General features: G+C 33.5%; 2 protein-coding genes across 7 annotated transcripts; one reads left to right on the top strand and one right to left on the bottom strand.

Annotated features, from left to right (window-relative positions):
* Nucleotides 1-1,480: 1,480 nt before the first annotated feature.
* Haspin (haspin) lies at nt 1,481-10,597 on the bottom strand. Of its 3 annotated transcripts, none has more exons than XM_071782700.1 (11): nt 10,438-10,596; nt 10,000-10,207; nt 7,558-7,834; nt 5,481-7,467; nt 3,112-3,369; nt 2,877-3,000; nt 2,613-2,786; nt 2,271-2,538; nt 2,018-2,170; nt 1,801-1,943; nt 1,481-1,737 (listed from the first exon to the last, which is right to left on the bottom strand). In XM_071782700.1, exons 2-11 carry the CDS (start codon nt 10,197-10,199, stop codon nt 1,527-1,529), a joined length of 3,795 nt encoding a protein of 1,264 aa, XP_071638801.1. In that variant the 5' UTR covers nt 10,200-10,207; nt 10,438-10,596; the 3' UTR covers nt 1,481-1,526. The 3 variants fall into 3 exon arrangements, with proteins under 3 accessions (XP_071638801.1, XP_071638802.1, XP_071638803.1); XM_071782701.1 differs by having other exon boundaries at nt 5,481-7,464; XM_071782702.1 differs by lacking the exons at nt 1,481-1,737; nt 1,801-1,943 and having other exon boundaries at nt 2,031-2,170; nt 2,251-2,538; nt 10,438-10,597.
* A 1,389-nt stretch (nt 10,598-11,986) lies between these two features.
* On the top strand, nt 11,987-14,058 carry LOC139816026 (probable ATP-dependent RNA helicase DHX37). 4 transcript variants are annotated; one of them, XM_071783317.1, is made up of 6 exons: nt 12,007-12,236; nt 12,300-12,596; nt 12,673-12,878; nt 12,974-13,185; nt 13,265-13,362; nt 13,896-14,058. In XM_071783317.1, exons 4-6 carry the CDS (start codon nt 13,034-13,036, stop codon nt 13,958-13,960), a joined length of 315 nt encoding a protein of 104 aa, XP_071639418.1. In that variant the 5' UTR covers nt 12,007-12,236; nt 12,300-12,596; nt 12,673-12,878; nt 12,974-13,033; the 3' UTR covers nt 13,961-14,058. The 4 variants fall into 4 exon arrangements, 1 of the variants encoding a protein (XP_071639418.1); XR_011732897.1 differs by having other exon boundaries at nt 11,987-12,236; nt 12,300-12,591; nt 13,265-14,058; XR_011732896.1 differs by having other exon boundaries at nt 11,987-12,236; nt 12,300-12,601; nt 13,265-14,058.
* Nucleotides 14,059-14,841: the final 783 nt, after the last annotated feature.

Below are 14,841 nucleotides of genomic sequence, written 5' to 3'. Positions count from 1 at the left end.
ACTCATACGATGAGCTTACGATAGCGATTACGACGAGCGTTAAGGCCATTGCACGTAACAAAGTTTTAGTCATAATCGTAAGGCCGTAAGAAAATAGACCAATCACATTCGATTATTCTTCGAGCTCAAGGAGAATAATCGACTGTGATTGGTCTATTTTCTTACGGCCTTACGATTATTTTAACTAAAACTTTGTTACGTGCAATGGCCTTTACGACTGTTACGACGAGCTTACGGTGAACATTACGATAAATGTAACCTAGGCTTAAAGCTATATCCACACAAACTTGAATAAGCCCATAAACATAAGCATAAAAGACTTGATTGGTCCATATGCACATGCATATGGACCAATCAAATCTCTTATGCTTATGTTTATGCGCTATGCAAGTTTGTCTGGATTGACCTTAAGCGATATCCACACAAACTTGCATAGGTGCATAACCATATGCATAAAGAAACGGATTGGTCTATTTCCTTATGCACATGCATATGGACCAATCAATTCTCTTATGCTTATGTTTATGGACTTATGCAGATTTCTGTGGATATAGCTGTATGCGAGCGTTATGCGGGGTCTACAATGCGAGTCGCAAAGTCGTGAGTCGCAAGACGTGACCACGCACAATCGAATTTGAGGAGAATAATCGACTGTGATTGGTCACGTCTTGCGACTCACGACCACGACTTTGCGACTCGCATTAATTGTAGACCTAGCATTATGCTAGAGGTCTACAATGCGAATCGTAAAGTCGCGAGTCGTAAGAATTGACCAATCACAATCGAATTTGAGGAGAATAATCGACTGTGATTGGTCAATTCTTACGACTCACGACTTTACGACTCGCATTGTAGACCTAGCATTGTGGAGCGTTAAGCCCGGTGTCCACGATGCAAGAACTGGGTCCAAGTTTCGGTTTAAGCCAATGAAACTGCTACTTTTCTGTAAGAGCTGCAAGTTGATTGGCTTAAATCGAAACTTGGACACAGTTCTTGCATCGTGGACACCGGGCTTTATTTACTTCTGTAGTAACTTACGATATATCACTCGTTTACGCGGAGTAAATTATCGTAAGTTACTACAAAATGTCGTTTACGCGAAGAAAAATCCCGTTTACGCGAAGGAATTATCGTAAGTTACTACAGAAGTAACGCTCGCGTAAGCGTAGTATTGTGTCAGTAAATGGAAAACACTTTTATTTACGGTAGAACTTCTACCGTAGAAGTCGCACTGGCAAGATGTCAAGCAGTACGGCAATGTGGAGGGGTACTTTTTAGGTTTTCCATGAGTCCATGGGAAGAGACCTGCGCGAGACGGACGAGTTTTCGTCTGATCTACTCTCAATCTCTCGTTGGATCACGTTGGACGGAGTACATGTACATACATATTACAATTTTAGGGCTTCAATGTTGTAATAATATGACAATTATATTATTTATATGTATCATTATATTTGTTAAATATTACAGAATATCTAAAAAATTTTGTAGTTTGATTTATTATCATTTTTTCATATGGGTTTACATCACAAATACACAACGCTATTAGAATTGATTACAAAGTCGTATGCACTGTCGTAGTTTAAAATTGTATCTTTAAAGTCTTTTAATTTGATAACAGTGTGTTTATGTACTTTCAAGTTCTTCCTTTTGTATCTTACTACCGTAATCATTTTATCCAAGATGTAATGTAACCACAGAACATTCGTATATGGTTCAAATTTTCGCCAATTATTCCTACATACATAATAAAAATACGGTATAAAAAAAAAGATACAAAATAAAACATGTGCAACTTACTGAATTTTGTCACGCATAAGACGATAAATCTCAAATTGATATTCGCCATGAGCAGTAAATAAAGCTGGATCTAGTGCAAGATCATTATATATGCAGCACCCTTGGTATAGCATTCTCGATAGTGTAAAATCTATTATAGATACCTTGAAAAAAAATTCATTAAAGTTATACATCAAAGTTGTAATAGTATTTAAAACGTCTTTCGCGTAGAACACACCTTTACACCTTTGCTAGGAAACTTGACCTCTCTCCCGCCAAGATTGTAATAAATATATGGTTCTTTTGTTCTTGATACCAATACATTACCCCAATGCAAGTCTCTATGTTCAAATTCAAGTGCCTTTTCTGCAATTGCTAATGCTAATGCTATCTGTAAAAAATAAAAATTTAAATACTAATGGATGAATAACTAATTAAACATAATTTTCGAAAAGTGTATTTGTACCTTACCGCAATTATAAATAACAGACCTGTAAAAATAAAGCATAAGCCTCTTCCGCGGTTTGGAAAACGAAGGCTTCAAGATCTTCTCCACCGTGGCCGAGTTCAAGAGCAATATATAATTGATTTTCACCAAACATCGATGGACAATCGTTATCGGATGTTTTGTTATTATCATAAATATTCCAAAGTTCTATGAGTTTCTCTGGATATTTTCCTTTAATACAGCTGATATTTTTAACTTCTACGAATCCATTAGTTTTGTATGTAGCATTTAATTTCAGATCATCCAATTCTCTGCAAACATCCTCTTTAGTGATTTTTATCAATAATGTCTGCATGCAATTGACTTACATAATGAGTTGACTCACTTTGCAATCATAATTTCTGACAATATTTCACTGAATTTCTTTTGTTGCTCACCATTGACTAACTGTTCGTTTTCTATAGGAATAATTTTTATAACAGATTTTTTACCATCGTACTCGTAAAGAAAAACTTCTCCATAAACACCTTCGCCTATTTTGCAACAATGTTCTAAATAGCTGTCAATATAAACAATTAATAATACAGTTTATATATATTATAGTGTTAATAACTAATAACTATACAAATATATACAAAGATTTACATACGAATCTGGGAAACGATCCGCAAAAGACATATAACAGTTTTGGGAACATTTCTGTAAAACAACGTCTCTCGCAATTGTGGAACTACTGATAATTCGATCATCATGTATCAATGATTCCTCTTGATCTGTAATATTCGTTTTATTTATATCAATTAATATAATATTCCGTGTAATATATAAATATGTATTGTCGTAAAACGAATAGAATATAGCAACATATGAGTGAAAATACTTACATGATAGTTTCAAGTTCGGAGATTTTTCTGTTGTTATTCCAAATGCTTCAAGAAATGGAGTATCTTTGATATCACGCTTGATGCTTGTATTATTAAGCACAACTCTCACTGAGATTCTTTTAGAAAATCTAGTATAATTCGTTACATTGAATTCTTTACAGCTGTTACTGTCAAATGGTGATACGTTTGACGCATTGAGTCTATCACTAGATAGATCCGTATCATTTTTGCCTTTTTTCAAGCAACTTTGGAAAATTCCTGCACATAATAATTGTTACAATTTTACTAGTGGTCTACCACACTATATACAGGTTGTATATACAGGTTGTAACAAAAAAGTTTTCCGCTACTTTAAGAGTAAATAGTACGTATAAAAATTATGAAAAAAATTCTTATTAATATAGATTCGCAAATGATTTCCTATTAAGTTATGGGCATTACAACTTTTGAGCTCAAATTCGGTTTATTAACGAACAGAATACGTTCGAAGTTGTCAAAATACGTACAAAAATTAAAGATGTTCAAAGTGGCATCCTTGCATGACAATAAATTGTTCATTTCTCATGTTCGCCCTAAAATGTTCAAAGATACCAGGAATATTACGTATTTCTGCACATCCATCCTGTACACATTGGTACCGAATCGAACAATATGTATTGTTCATGCAAAGATGCCATTTTGAACATTTTCTTTAATTTTTGTACGTATTTTGACAACTTAAAATGTATTCTGTTCGTTAATAAACCGAATTTAAGCTCAAAAGTTGTAATGCCCATAACTCAGTAGGAAATCATTTGCGAATCTATATTGATAGGAATTTTTTTCATTATTTTGATGTGTACTATTCATCCTTAAAATAGCGGACAACTTTTTTGTTACACCTTGTATATACTGTATAATACTATCAGATTATAAATACCACAAAGTCTATCCATTTACTGAAAACTATAAATACAACTATCAAAACTCTTTTTTTACTCAGTCTCATTATTATAAAAATGGGTAATTATGAAAGAGAGGGGCTTCCTCACCGATTTGGCTGAAACTTCACAATTGTGTGTATTTTGGTGCGTAAAACATAAATGTATAAGTTAAAATTGTCGCCCTTAATTAGAAAAAAAGTTATTAAGTACTAAAGTTGACAGTTGCGTGGTTAGAATGTCTGTCATTTATTATTATACTTTGTATTTATAGACTTTTTAATATGCCATTTTCTGCTGTAAAAAAAGCATAATAACTATTTCTATTATCTTTTTTAATCATTTACAATATATTATGGCATTATTATTTTCTTTGAAAAATATGCAGTTTTTGTTGTACTAAATATGGTTGGTCCAACTATTCTCGGCTTTAACAAAAAACATAAATTATTATTTTCTTTGGAAAATATGCAGTTATGTTGTACTGAATATGCTAGAATATATCTATTGAATAAATGGTTAGATAATAGAAATAGAGTTATTATGCTTTTTTTAAAGCAGAAAATAATTGGCATATTAAAGTCTATAAATATAAAGTATAATAAATGACAGACATCCCAATCACGCAACCGTCAACTTTAGTATTTAATAACTTTTTTCCTAATTGAGAGCGACAATTTTAACTTATAGATTCATGTTTTACGTACCAAAATACACAAAATTGTAAAGTTTCAGCCAAATTGGTGAGAAAACCCCTCTCCTTCATAATTACCATTAAATATACAAATCACAAGACACTTCTTATTATATTTGTTCATAAGATGTTATTGGTTATTGCCTCTAAATAAAAATATTGTTTAATAAATTACCTACAGTTGTTTTTTAAGAAAATTAAGGCTACAGTCCACTTAACATTACAAATGCTTCAAAGCATTTGTAGCATCAAATGGACTGTAGCCTAAAATAATATAAATATTCGGAATCTTACTTATAATATATAAACTTATATAGGGTAGGTTCGCGGAGCGTGCTATTAGTGCTATTGCATTATTCTTAATAAGTATGTATACGTATGTATATAAGTATGTATAATCAGGTATGTATACGTACGTATGTTATCTATGTAGTAAAAGTACACAGAGTGCTTTTATTTAGTGACACAAATCGACACAAGTATCATTCTGTCTTTGTTACATTTAATGTCAAGAAAGATAGAATGACGTTTGTGTCACTAAATGGAAAGCATTGTCTGTTACAAAAATAACTGAAAAATTACATGTAAAATAAAAATCATTTTTATAAAAAAGATATAGCTTTATCGATATCGATGTATAAGAAATGATTTCTTATAATAATTTATGTAATTTATGTTTGCATTACGATATGCATGCATACATATGTACATTCTTTAACATGTTAGTATTATAATTATCTAATATAAAAAATTACCTCGTTTCTGCATATCCAATATATTTCTAACGCTGTGCCTCCATTTTTTCCCTTTTCCAATACTTAACTTGTCTAAATCGGATCCATTGTTTATATTGTTTAATATTGACAAAGATCTAGCCCAATACTTGCCCGGTTTTAAAAAAACAGATTTCTCTATTTGTTTATTTGTACTATTGTATTGAGTCGCACAATTGAATGATTCAGAATGATCAAAAGACGAATTTATTACATTTTTAGAACGCTCTGCGGAACGCTCAGAATTATATGCTAATTGAACATTAGAAAAATCTTTATCAGTTGCGACACAACAAAATATTTCGTTGTTCGATTGTGTGGCTTCATTATTCAAACTATTGGAGATATTTGACATGCTAAGATGCCATTTAGGATACTGTATTCTTCTTCCTATTCTGATCGGATCTTGCAATCGTGTAAAGGGACAAGCATCAACCATATTATCTTGACTTTTACCGAGTACACTATGTTTACTAATGTCAACAGTTTCATCTTTAAGATTTTCGTGAACCGTTTCTACAGCATTTATTCTTTGTCTCATATGCATGTCATTATCTAAATCTCTGAATGTTATACATACTTTAGAAGGTATGTATCGCGAGCTTGCATCAGCTTGCTCATTGTCACTTAATAATTGCTTTTGTTCTAAACATAAGTCAACGGATGAATCCGCCTTACTTATTTTTGCAAATTTACATGCCAGCGCATCCGAAAAACATCTTTCTTTTATGTTATCTTTATTTGTACCTTTCGCCAAATGATTATATGCTGTATCGTCAAATAATGATCGTGATTGATTAGTACTTGCAGCAGACACATTTAAGGAATACGGAATTTCAACATTACATTTTGTTTCATATTTCTGAGTAACTGTATGAGTATTGTCCTTGTAAGATGTTATTTCGTTCTTAAGAGCGGAATCTGTAGACATTTGGGATTTCTGGGACAATAAAACTTGTGTTTGTTGTTCCTGTATTTCTGCAGGATCGAGTTTATAGCATTCTGACATCAAAGAACGAGAATCTTTCCGATCAATGTTGGAAATATTTTCCTTTGTAGTTACTAATGAACATTCATGGCTCCAATGTAACTTGTCATAAATATTAGAATTAATAGGTGAAAAATTTATTAAATTGGTGGAAGGTTTGACTTGTTTGCCAATAGGAGTGCTAGAAGCTAAATTTTGCTTTTTTTTATTAGATACTGTACCATTTTTCTTTATAAACTCTTCTATTTTTAATCTTTCCACTTTTACAAAACTATTTTTAATTTTTTTCGTATCATACGGTGCAAACTCAATACTTTTATTGCAATTTGGTATAATTTCAGATGAATTATGGAAAACTAAATGCAATATATTTGACTTGTCACTTATATTGATAGTATTTTTCATGTTTCTTTTACTCTTCAATACGTACCAATCTTTAACAATATTATCACATATTGCTACAGAGCATTGTTTGACTGACTTGTGTTTAAAGTTTCCAAAGTCATTATATTCAGTTGAGACTGATCGCGAAATAATATTCTGTGTTTTAGAAACATCTTTGTCAGTCTGTAAAGTATCTGTATACAAGCATTTTACACTGTGCAGTATATCTTGCTTGTTTTCTGCAATCTCTTCACGATTCAATGTGTAATTCTGAACAGCGCAAGTATTTAGCTTAACAAAACATGGCTTGATGATTTGTTGATAATTTGCTATTTGTTTGAAATCTGTGATGGAATCACTTGTTCTAATTGATTTATTTTGTAATGTAATTCTCTTGTTGATCTTTAAAGCATTTTGATGCAAATGTTTATAGTTATTGTCATGTGAAATACCATTCTTATATGAGGCTTCTTTCAAATTATCCATAGTGTTAGAATTTAAATGAGATACCTGTCCATTGCACACACGACTAGACTTAAACTCATCTTTTAGCATCTTTTTCTTTTGTATCTTATTTACTTGTCTCTTCAGCTCCTGCTTATTAATACATATTATTAGAAACAAATTTAACTGTTTATTCCTATAAATATACTGTAGAAATATAAATAGAAAATATATTGTATGTACCTGTGCTTTTCCTGGCTGCATTTTATTTTTTATTGACATCACTCTTATTCTTTTAGGTAATATTCTTGTGGAAATTTCTGGCTCACATCCTTTTTGTTTTCTACGTTTATGAGCTACTTTATGGCTAACATATGTTGGACTAGGTATACTATTGTACATAAAAAGATTGGATGTATGTTTAAGAGATTTTATATTTGTTACATCATTAATATCACTATCGCTACTACTGCCTTTCCATGAATCATTTTTGTTTATATCCAATGGCATAGGAGGCACACTGTGTTAAAATAAATTCAAGATTAAATAAGTATACATATACATAATTTTCAATATATGTATATTATGTTTTACAGGGTGGGCCATTTTAATTAATCTACACGGTTATCTCCCAAATTATTTGTTATTCAAAAAAATTTTTCAAACAGAACTTACTCTATTTTGAGGGGTCTTCTTAAGATGAACACATCTTGCATAGGTAGAGGTAGAGGTATTTGTGAGATTTTAAGATAATCTTTGTTTTTTTTTTTAATTTTAGAAGAGGATAAAATCCTCTATTGTTTTTTCATAGAGGAAGCTTTGTTTTCGTCGTATATGAACCTTTGATTGCGTATAAAGTTGGGTCTAATCAATCAAATTTAAAAGAATTATATATGAAATAGGGGTAGAAAAAACCAAAGAAAAGATTGTTTTTGAGTTTTTTATGCTAATATGTTCTAAAATGTCGAAAAATTACGTTAAAAAAATGTCCGTGCGTGTGTGTACGGATTTGATGTCCGTGGTTGCTCTAACTTCCGCAAATTTTGAGATATCGGGCACAATTTTTTTTCAAATGTAGAGTATCATTAAGAAGGTTGGTATTGAATTTGGCGATGATCGGTAAAAAGGTTCATTTTTTATAAAATTTTAAATTTTTTTAGAAATGACCGTGGCTGCTCTAACTTCCACAAATTTTGAGATATCAGATTATTTCTAATTCTATTATATTCTTCAGTCTTTTCTACCTCTATTTCATATATAATTCTTTAAGATTTGGTTGATTAGATCCAGCTTTATACGCGATCAAAGATCCATATGCGAAATCCATATATGGACCATGTAGCCTGAATTCACAAAGTCAACATCGATTTGACATTGCGTCAATTGTAAAACCCCACTTGTGCTACTATACTAATTCTTTTCCAATTTATAAAACTAGGTTAAATTTAAAATGAAAAAAAGTGTGCAAATTAGAAACTTGCACATTGCTTCCTCATCATTATACAGATCGCTATCATTGCTCCTATTTTATTTCGCTCATAAAGCTTCCACCATGAGGAAGCCAAACTAATAAATACTAATAATTATGCATCAAATAAAATACAAGCTTCCTCATAGAGGAAGCTTCATGAGCGAAATAAAATAGGAGCAATGGTAGTGATCTGTAATGATGAGGAAGCAATGTGCAAGTTTCTAATTTGCACACTTTTTTTGGCTGATGCATTCCGATATTCACTGTCAGTACTGCAAATCTATATTTTACGTCACGTATACTATAGATTTTCAGTACTGAAAGTTGCTGACAGTGAACATCGGAATGCAGCCTTTATTTTGTCACCTTTTTCTTTCAATCAATTATCATCTGAAACATTTTTCATTTGCTTAATATTTTTTGAGATATTCAAGGAAAATTCGATAAAATTTTCAATATTTAGCTTACGATAATTGTTTGTTACAGGTAAAAGTGACACAGGACTTTTTGATCTGATTTGGTCTCAAAAATATGCTGTTGCAAGTTGCAAAAATGCTCCCATTTTTGTAAATACTTATGTATGTTATAACATAATTTATACACTAATTCTATTTTCAAAAAGTTCTGTGTCACTTTTCCCTCCAACAAACAATTATCGAGATATTGTAAGCTAAATATTAAAAAATTTATCAAATTTTCATTGAATATCTCATAAAATCTTAGGCAAATAAAGAAAAGTTTCAGATAAAAGTTGTTCAATTTGATTAATAGAAAAAGTAATACAAAATAAAAAATAAAAAATTCCATTAAAAAAACACAAAGGGCACCTTGAAATCTTACAGACACCTACACTTACGTAGTGTCCATAAGATGTCTCTCTCAAAATAAAGTAAGCTTATTTATAACATTTTTTCGAATAAGCAATAGTTTTGGAGACAACCGCATAGATTAATTAAAATATATAGATTTATTCATGTTGCTTAAAATTTCCACAAATTCCTACACTTCAAACAAGATAAATATATATTGGACGTTAAAGAAAGAGAAAGCGAAAATTCTAAGGCAACACGAACAGATCTATATACATATATATATATATATATATATATATATATATATATTATACACATATATAAAACACAAAAGCAATGAGTAAATTCAAATTAAATATAAACATGCTTAAAAATATCTACTTTGTTACAAATTTTTCTTACACTGCTCCTTTAGCAATTCTGTCGAATGTTGTTTCGAATGGATCATGATTTAAAGAATTATTATATGTTCCACTTTTATCGAAATGATCGTTTTCCACAGAATTATATTTTTCACTGGATATGGCAGACAATGCTAATAAACTTACGAAAGGTTTTTTCGCAGTTTTTCTTTGATAAGTTCGAATTGGTTGTTTGCTCATTGTTTTATCTAAAAATAAAAATATTCGCTTTAGTTTATAAGTCCGGTTAAGTTAGGTTATTTCAGAACATACAGACAAGTTACAAAATTTTTACAAGTTAGGTTAGGTTAGATTAGATAATATTTAAATAAATGGTAATTTTAATAAACGGTAAAATCAATATTGTTGAATTTATTTGCGGTTAAAAAAGGTTAAGTTCATCAAAATTGGAGGAGAGGGGTGTAAACTGAATAATTACCAAAAAGGCTAAGACTTGCGAAAGCTTCTTTTATAAGGCACTCCTCTCATAAATGTACATACGACTTTTATGGCCAGTCTACAATATAATAAGTCGTTAGTTCAGATTAGAGTTCAGATGTCGGAAGAAATAGTTATAAGCGTATCGTAAAGCCCATTCTACAATAACCATAAAGTATGCGTAGGCCTTGGCACATAGAAAAACTTAAGCAGTAAAACTCAACCAGTAAGCAAATCAGCCAATCACAGTCAAGAACTTAAGGCACGGCCCTAAGCGGTAGCGAATCACTGTTGATTTCTTAAGCTAGTCACACACACTTTTTCGTAACAGTAACAGTAGGATTTCGACCAATCGTGTTACTCAATTCGGGAACGTACGGCCGTACGTTTTCGAATCGAGCAACGCGATTGGTCGAAATCCTACTGTTACTGTTACGAAAAAGTGTGTGTCCGGGGCCTTACTGCTTATAGTTTTACTGCTTAAGGGTCGACAGGAGTAACACTACCGACCTCTGTCGGGTTGCTTAGCTGCGATCCGTATTTTATTTATTATAAATTTTTTAAGAGCCAAAATGGAAAATCCGGCTCTGTACCAGCTTGCGGCTGATCTCACTGATTAAAACGAGCATAAGTTTAATGAGATTCGTTAATTAATTTGGCTAAAATTTGGGATAACCTTTTCTAAGCAGCTTTTTCAGGCTTGCTTAGAGCTGCAAAGCTGCTTAAAAACAGTTGTTTCAAATTTTAGCCAAATTAATTAACGAATCTCATTAAACTTATGCTCGTTTTAATCAGTAAGATCAGCCGCAAGCTGGTACAGAGCCGGATTTTCCATTTTGGCTCTTAAAAAATTTATAATAAATAATATACGGACTCGCAGCTAAGCAACCCGACAGAGGTCGGTAGTGTTACTCCTGTCGACCCTTAAGTTTTTCTTATGTGCTAAGGTCCGTAAGACGTAAGCAGTATATAAGCTATTGACTAATAGGATTTTTACAATCCAAGAATGATCGACTGTAGTTGGTCAATTTTTACTGCTTACGTCTTAAAACATACTTTTACGGCTATTTTAGAATGGGCTTAAGGCTGAGTTTCCACTGAGCGCGTCACGCGTCGCGTCATCCAATCAAAACATCCCATTTCGATCCCGTCACAAGAATGTAATGAAATGGGATGTTTTGATTGGTTAACTTGTGATGACGCGACGCGTGACGCGCTCAGTGGAAACTCAGCCTAAGGGTAAGGCTACATCTATCGTAAGCAATGAAGTCGTCGTAAACCGTATATCTATGCCAATTTATCTATAAACACATTTTTCTTCGCACGTCGAAAAAGCTGACAGGTTAGGTTATGTTGTAACGCCAGACAAGCGTCGTAATTGTAAAGAGTTCAAGCTGAATCAACTCATACGACTTCTAAAAATGGCGAAAAGTCGACTAAAAGTCGACTTCTAAATAGTCGACTTATAAAAGTCAACGGAAAGTTGACTTTTATAAGTCGACTTCTAGTCGACTTCTAAAAATGGCGGAAAGTCGACTAAAAGTCGACTTCTAAATAGTCGACTATAAAAAGACGGAAAGCAGTCAAGCGGCGCGTCATCAATATGGCGGCGAATCTCGAGGAGGCTGGAGGAGAAAATTAATGTTTACGCGAGTGCAAGGAATACATGCCGCGAGACAGGACACGATAAGACGTCGAAAAGCGCCGCGCTATCAACCACCGCCACGAAACGTCGTCGTCGTCGTCATCATTGTCTTCCCGTTGACTTCCTCGATTAGATCAGAATACTGGAATTTGACTGTATGTATGTTGCAATATGTTTGAGACGGTTGTCTACATTGTCTACAACAAGTATTGTTACAGAATGCCGTTACCAACCGACATGGAAGCGAAATTGCTGCGCCAGATAGTTCTTGCAGGTATGGCGGGTCTAAAAGAGGATCAGGATAAAGCCCCGGACACACAAATCGACGGAAGACGTAAGACGTAAATCGTAAGGAAATCCACAAATCAGAGTCGACTATTCCCCTCTTCTTCCCTCTTAAAGAGGGGAATAGTCGACTCTGATTGGTGGATTTCCTTACGATTTACGTCTTACGTCTTCCGTCGATTTGTGTGTGAAGGCCTTAAGGCCAAGTGGAAATATGCTTTAGAGGTTAGGTATGGTGTGTTATTAATTATCATCGATAATTAAGACCTATTGAATGCGACCTCTCTATTCTGAACCATCTTTCAGAACACCATCAGAAATGGAGGAACCTGGTTCATGCATTCTTCGTGCGTTCTACGGAAAATCAGTCCGGAATAGGTGGTTTATAAAGAGGTGTACGAAACGAATAAGATGTATATGCGAGGTGTCACGGCGATAAAACCCGAATGATTGCCGAAATTCGCTTCCACGCTATGCCATCTTAGTGAATCATTGGTTGATCCACCGCCAAGGTATTTTTATCACAATTGTTGCTTTATAATGTTTTCCCTATTTATTTATAAAGATATTAATCTTCATTATGATCGAATATTATTCTCATTTATAGATATAATCAAGGAACCGGGAAGATCATTTGCCGCGTGTCTGGTACATTTGGAAAGGCCGGATGGGGACTACCATCGATGGATATAGAGCATCTGTGGACGGTGTAAAGTGGTTCGCGTATTTCTTCTTGGAGGGTCAAGTGTACCCTAAGCTGAAACGATTTGTTCCGTCGTTGCTGACGACACCTGGGAGCATCACCAAGTCATGGGCCAGGTAAATCGTTATTCTATCTCCTTTCGATTTCACGTTGATTCATCGAATAGATTACATCAATTCAATACGATTTTTTCAGGTTGATACCACGCACTCAAGCAATAGTAGAAACGTTGCAGTCGCAGGGAGTCGTGTCCAAATACAAACTGCTAGAAATCTGGGGTTTGGATGAAAAATGTGAGATTTTAATTTATAAAATAATATTTAGATATTATCATCGAGTAGACTTCTATACAATACTAGACCGCTGACAGGCATCTCGGCCGTGATGCTTGCCGCCATGTTGATTTTAGTCAAGATATGCTATACTACAGATTCTATACAAGTAGTTTTATACAAGATTTCTATACAATAGTCTGGCATATACAGAATGTCCAAAAGAAAGGGTTTAATACTACAGGAGTAGTGGTTCGATTTCGGCATTCAAGTAGCTACACGTTGAAGGCATGACTTACAAACTTATTGATAACATGTACCAATATTTAACACAAAAACATTCGCCTGCTTCGTTATGTACTGTAATAACGAATGCAGATAAACGCACATCATGAGCAACTGAACACCCGATAGTGACTTATTGTTAATTCAATATGGCCGCACCCTTCACTAACACTTGCACCTCGCACTCGCATCAGCTTTTCGGCAGTGCGTCCATAGATGTTAATGGTCTAGTATAAAAGTCTGTGGATATTATATATTTATAATTTTAGTTCTGTTGTCAGCTTACAAGAAGTGGCTGCCGGAATCCGCGCACGCAGAAGTGGCACAGATATGACGGCACACAGTGGCCGCCTTTGTAATTAAGAATAAAACATTAGGATTGTAATTATACAGTTTTTTAGATAATTAAATTATTTTATATATGAAAAAAAATCGAAATGCATCAGTTTTAGCCTTCCAGCAAAGGGTCGATTGTGTATCTTGAAATAATGAGGTAAAAATTACAAAAGTGAGAAAATTCATTAGCGTATCTACGATTTTATTTATCAGAATCTAATAAAATCTGTTAACTTTTGTCATTTTTACCTCATTTCAAGATACACAACCGACCTCCAGACGTACGCGGCGGCGGTTTATTTTATCGACTTTAAAAGTTGGCGGGAAGTCGATTTTCCGTCATGACGGGAAGTCGACTTGAAGTCGACTTCTACCGAAACTGACTTGGCAGAGAAGTCGACTTTTTTAAGGACGAAAGTCGACTTGAAGTCGACTTGAAGTCGGCGAATGTCTCAAAAAACGCCGACTAAAAGTCGACTTTCCGTCATGACAAGAAGTCGACTTCCCGTCATGACGAAAAGTCGACTTTTAGTCGGCGTTTTTTGAGACATTCGCCGACTTCAAGTCGACTTCAAGTCGACTTTCGTCCTTAAAAAAGTCGACTTTCTGCCAAGTCAGTATCGGTAGAAGTCGACTTCAAGTCGATTTAAAGTCGACTTTTTGCTCTTAGGGTATGATATTCCTTGATGTCTACTGAATGGACCTGCACCCTCATTTTGTAACATCAAGTTGTAGAATTTTTATACGAAGCAAATATTGTTAAAAACGAGTGTAGGTATTAACAGACAGCTTTAGGATCACCTTAAGACGGTCTTGAAATAAGATCTGATTATGAATACCGGCCATAAACTTTAGTCAACACTGTCAACGGTTGTATAA

The sequence above is a fragment of the Temnothorax longispinosus genome, chromosome 7, assembly GCF_030848805.1.
Source record: "Temnothorax longispinosus isolate EJ_2023e chromosome 7, Tlon_JGU_v1, whole genome shotgun sequence".
NCBI lineage: Eukaryota > Metazoa > Arthropoda > Insecta > Hymenoptera > Formicidae > Temnothorax > Temnothorax longispinosus.
Note: the sequence above shows the minus strand (reverse complement) of the source record. Positions and strands in the feature narration are given on the sequence as shown.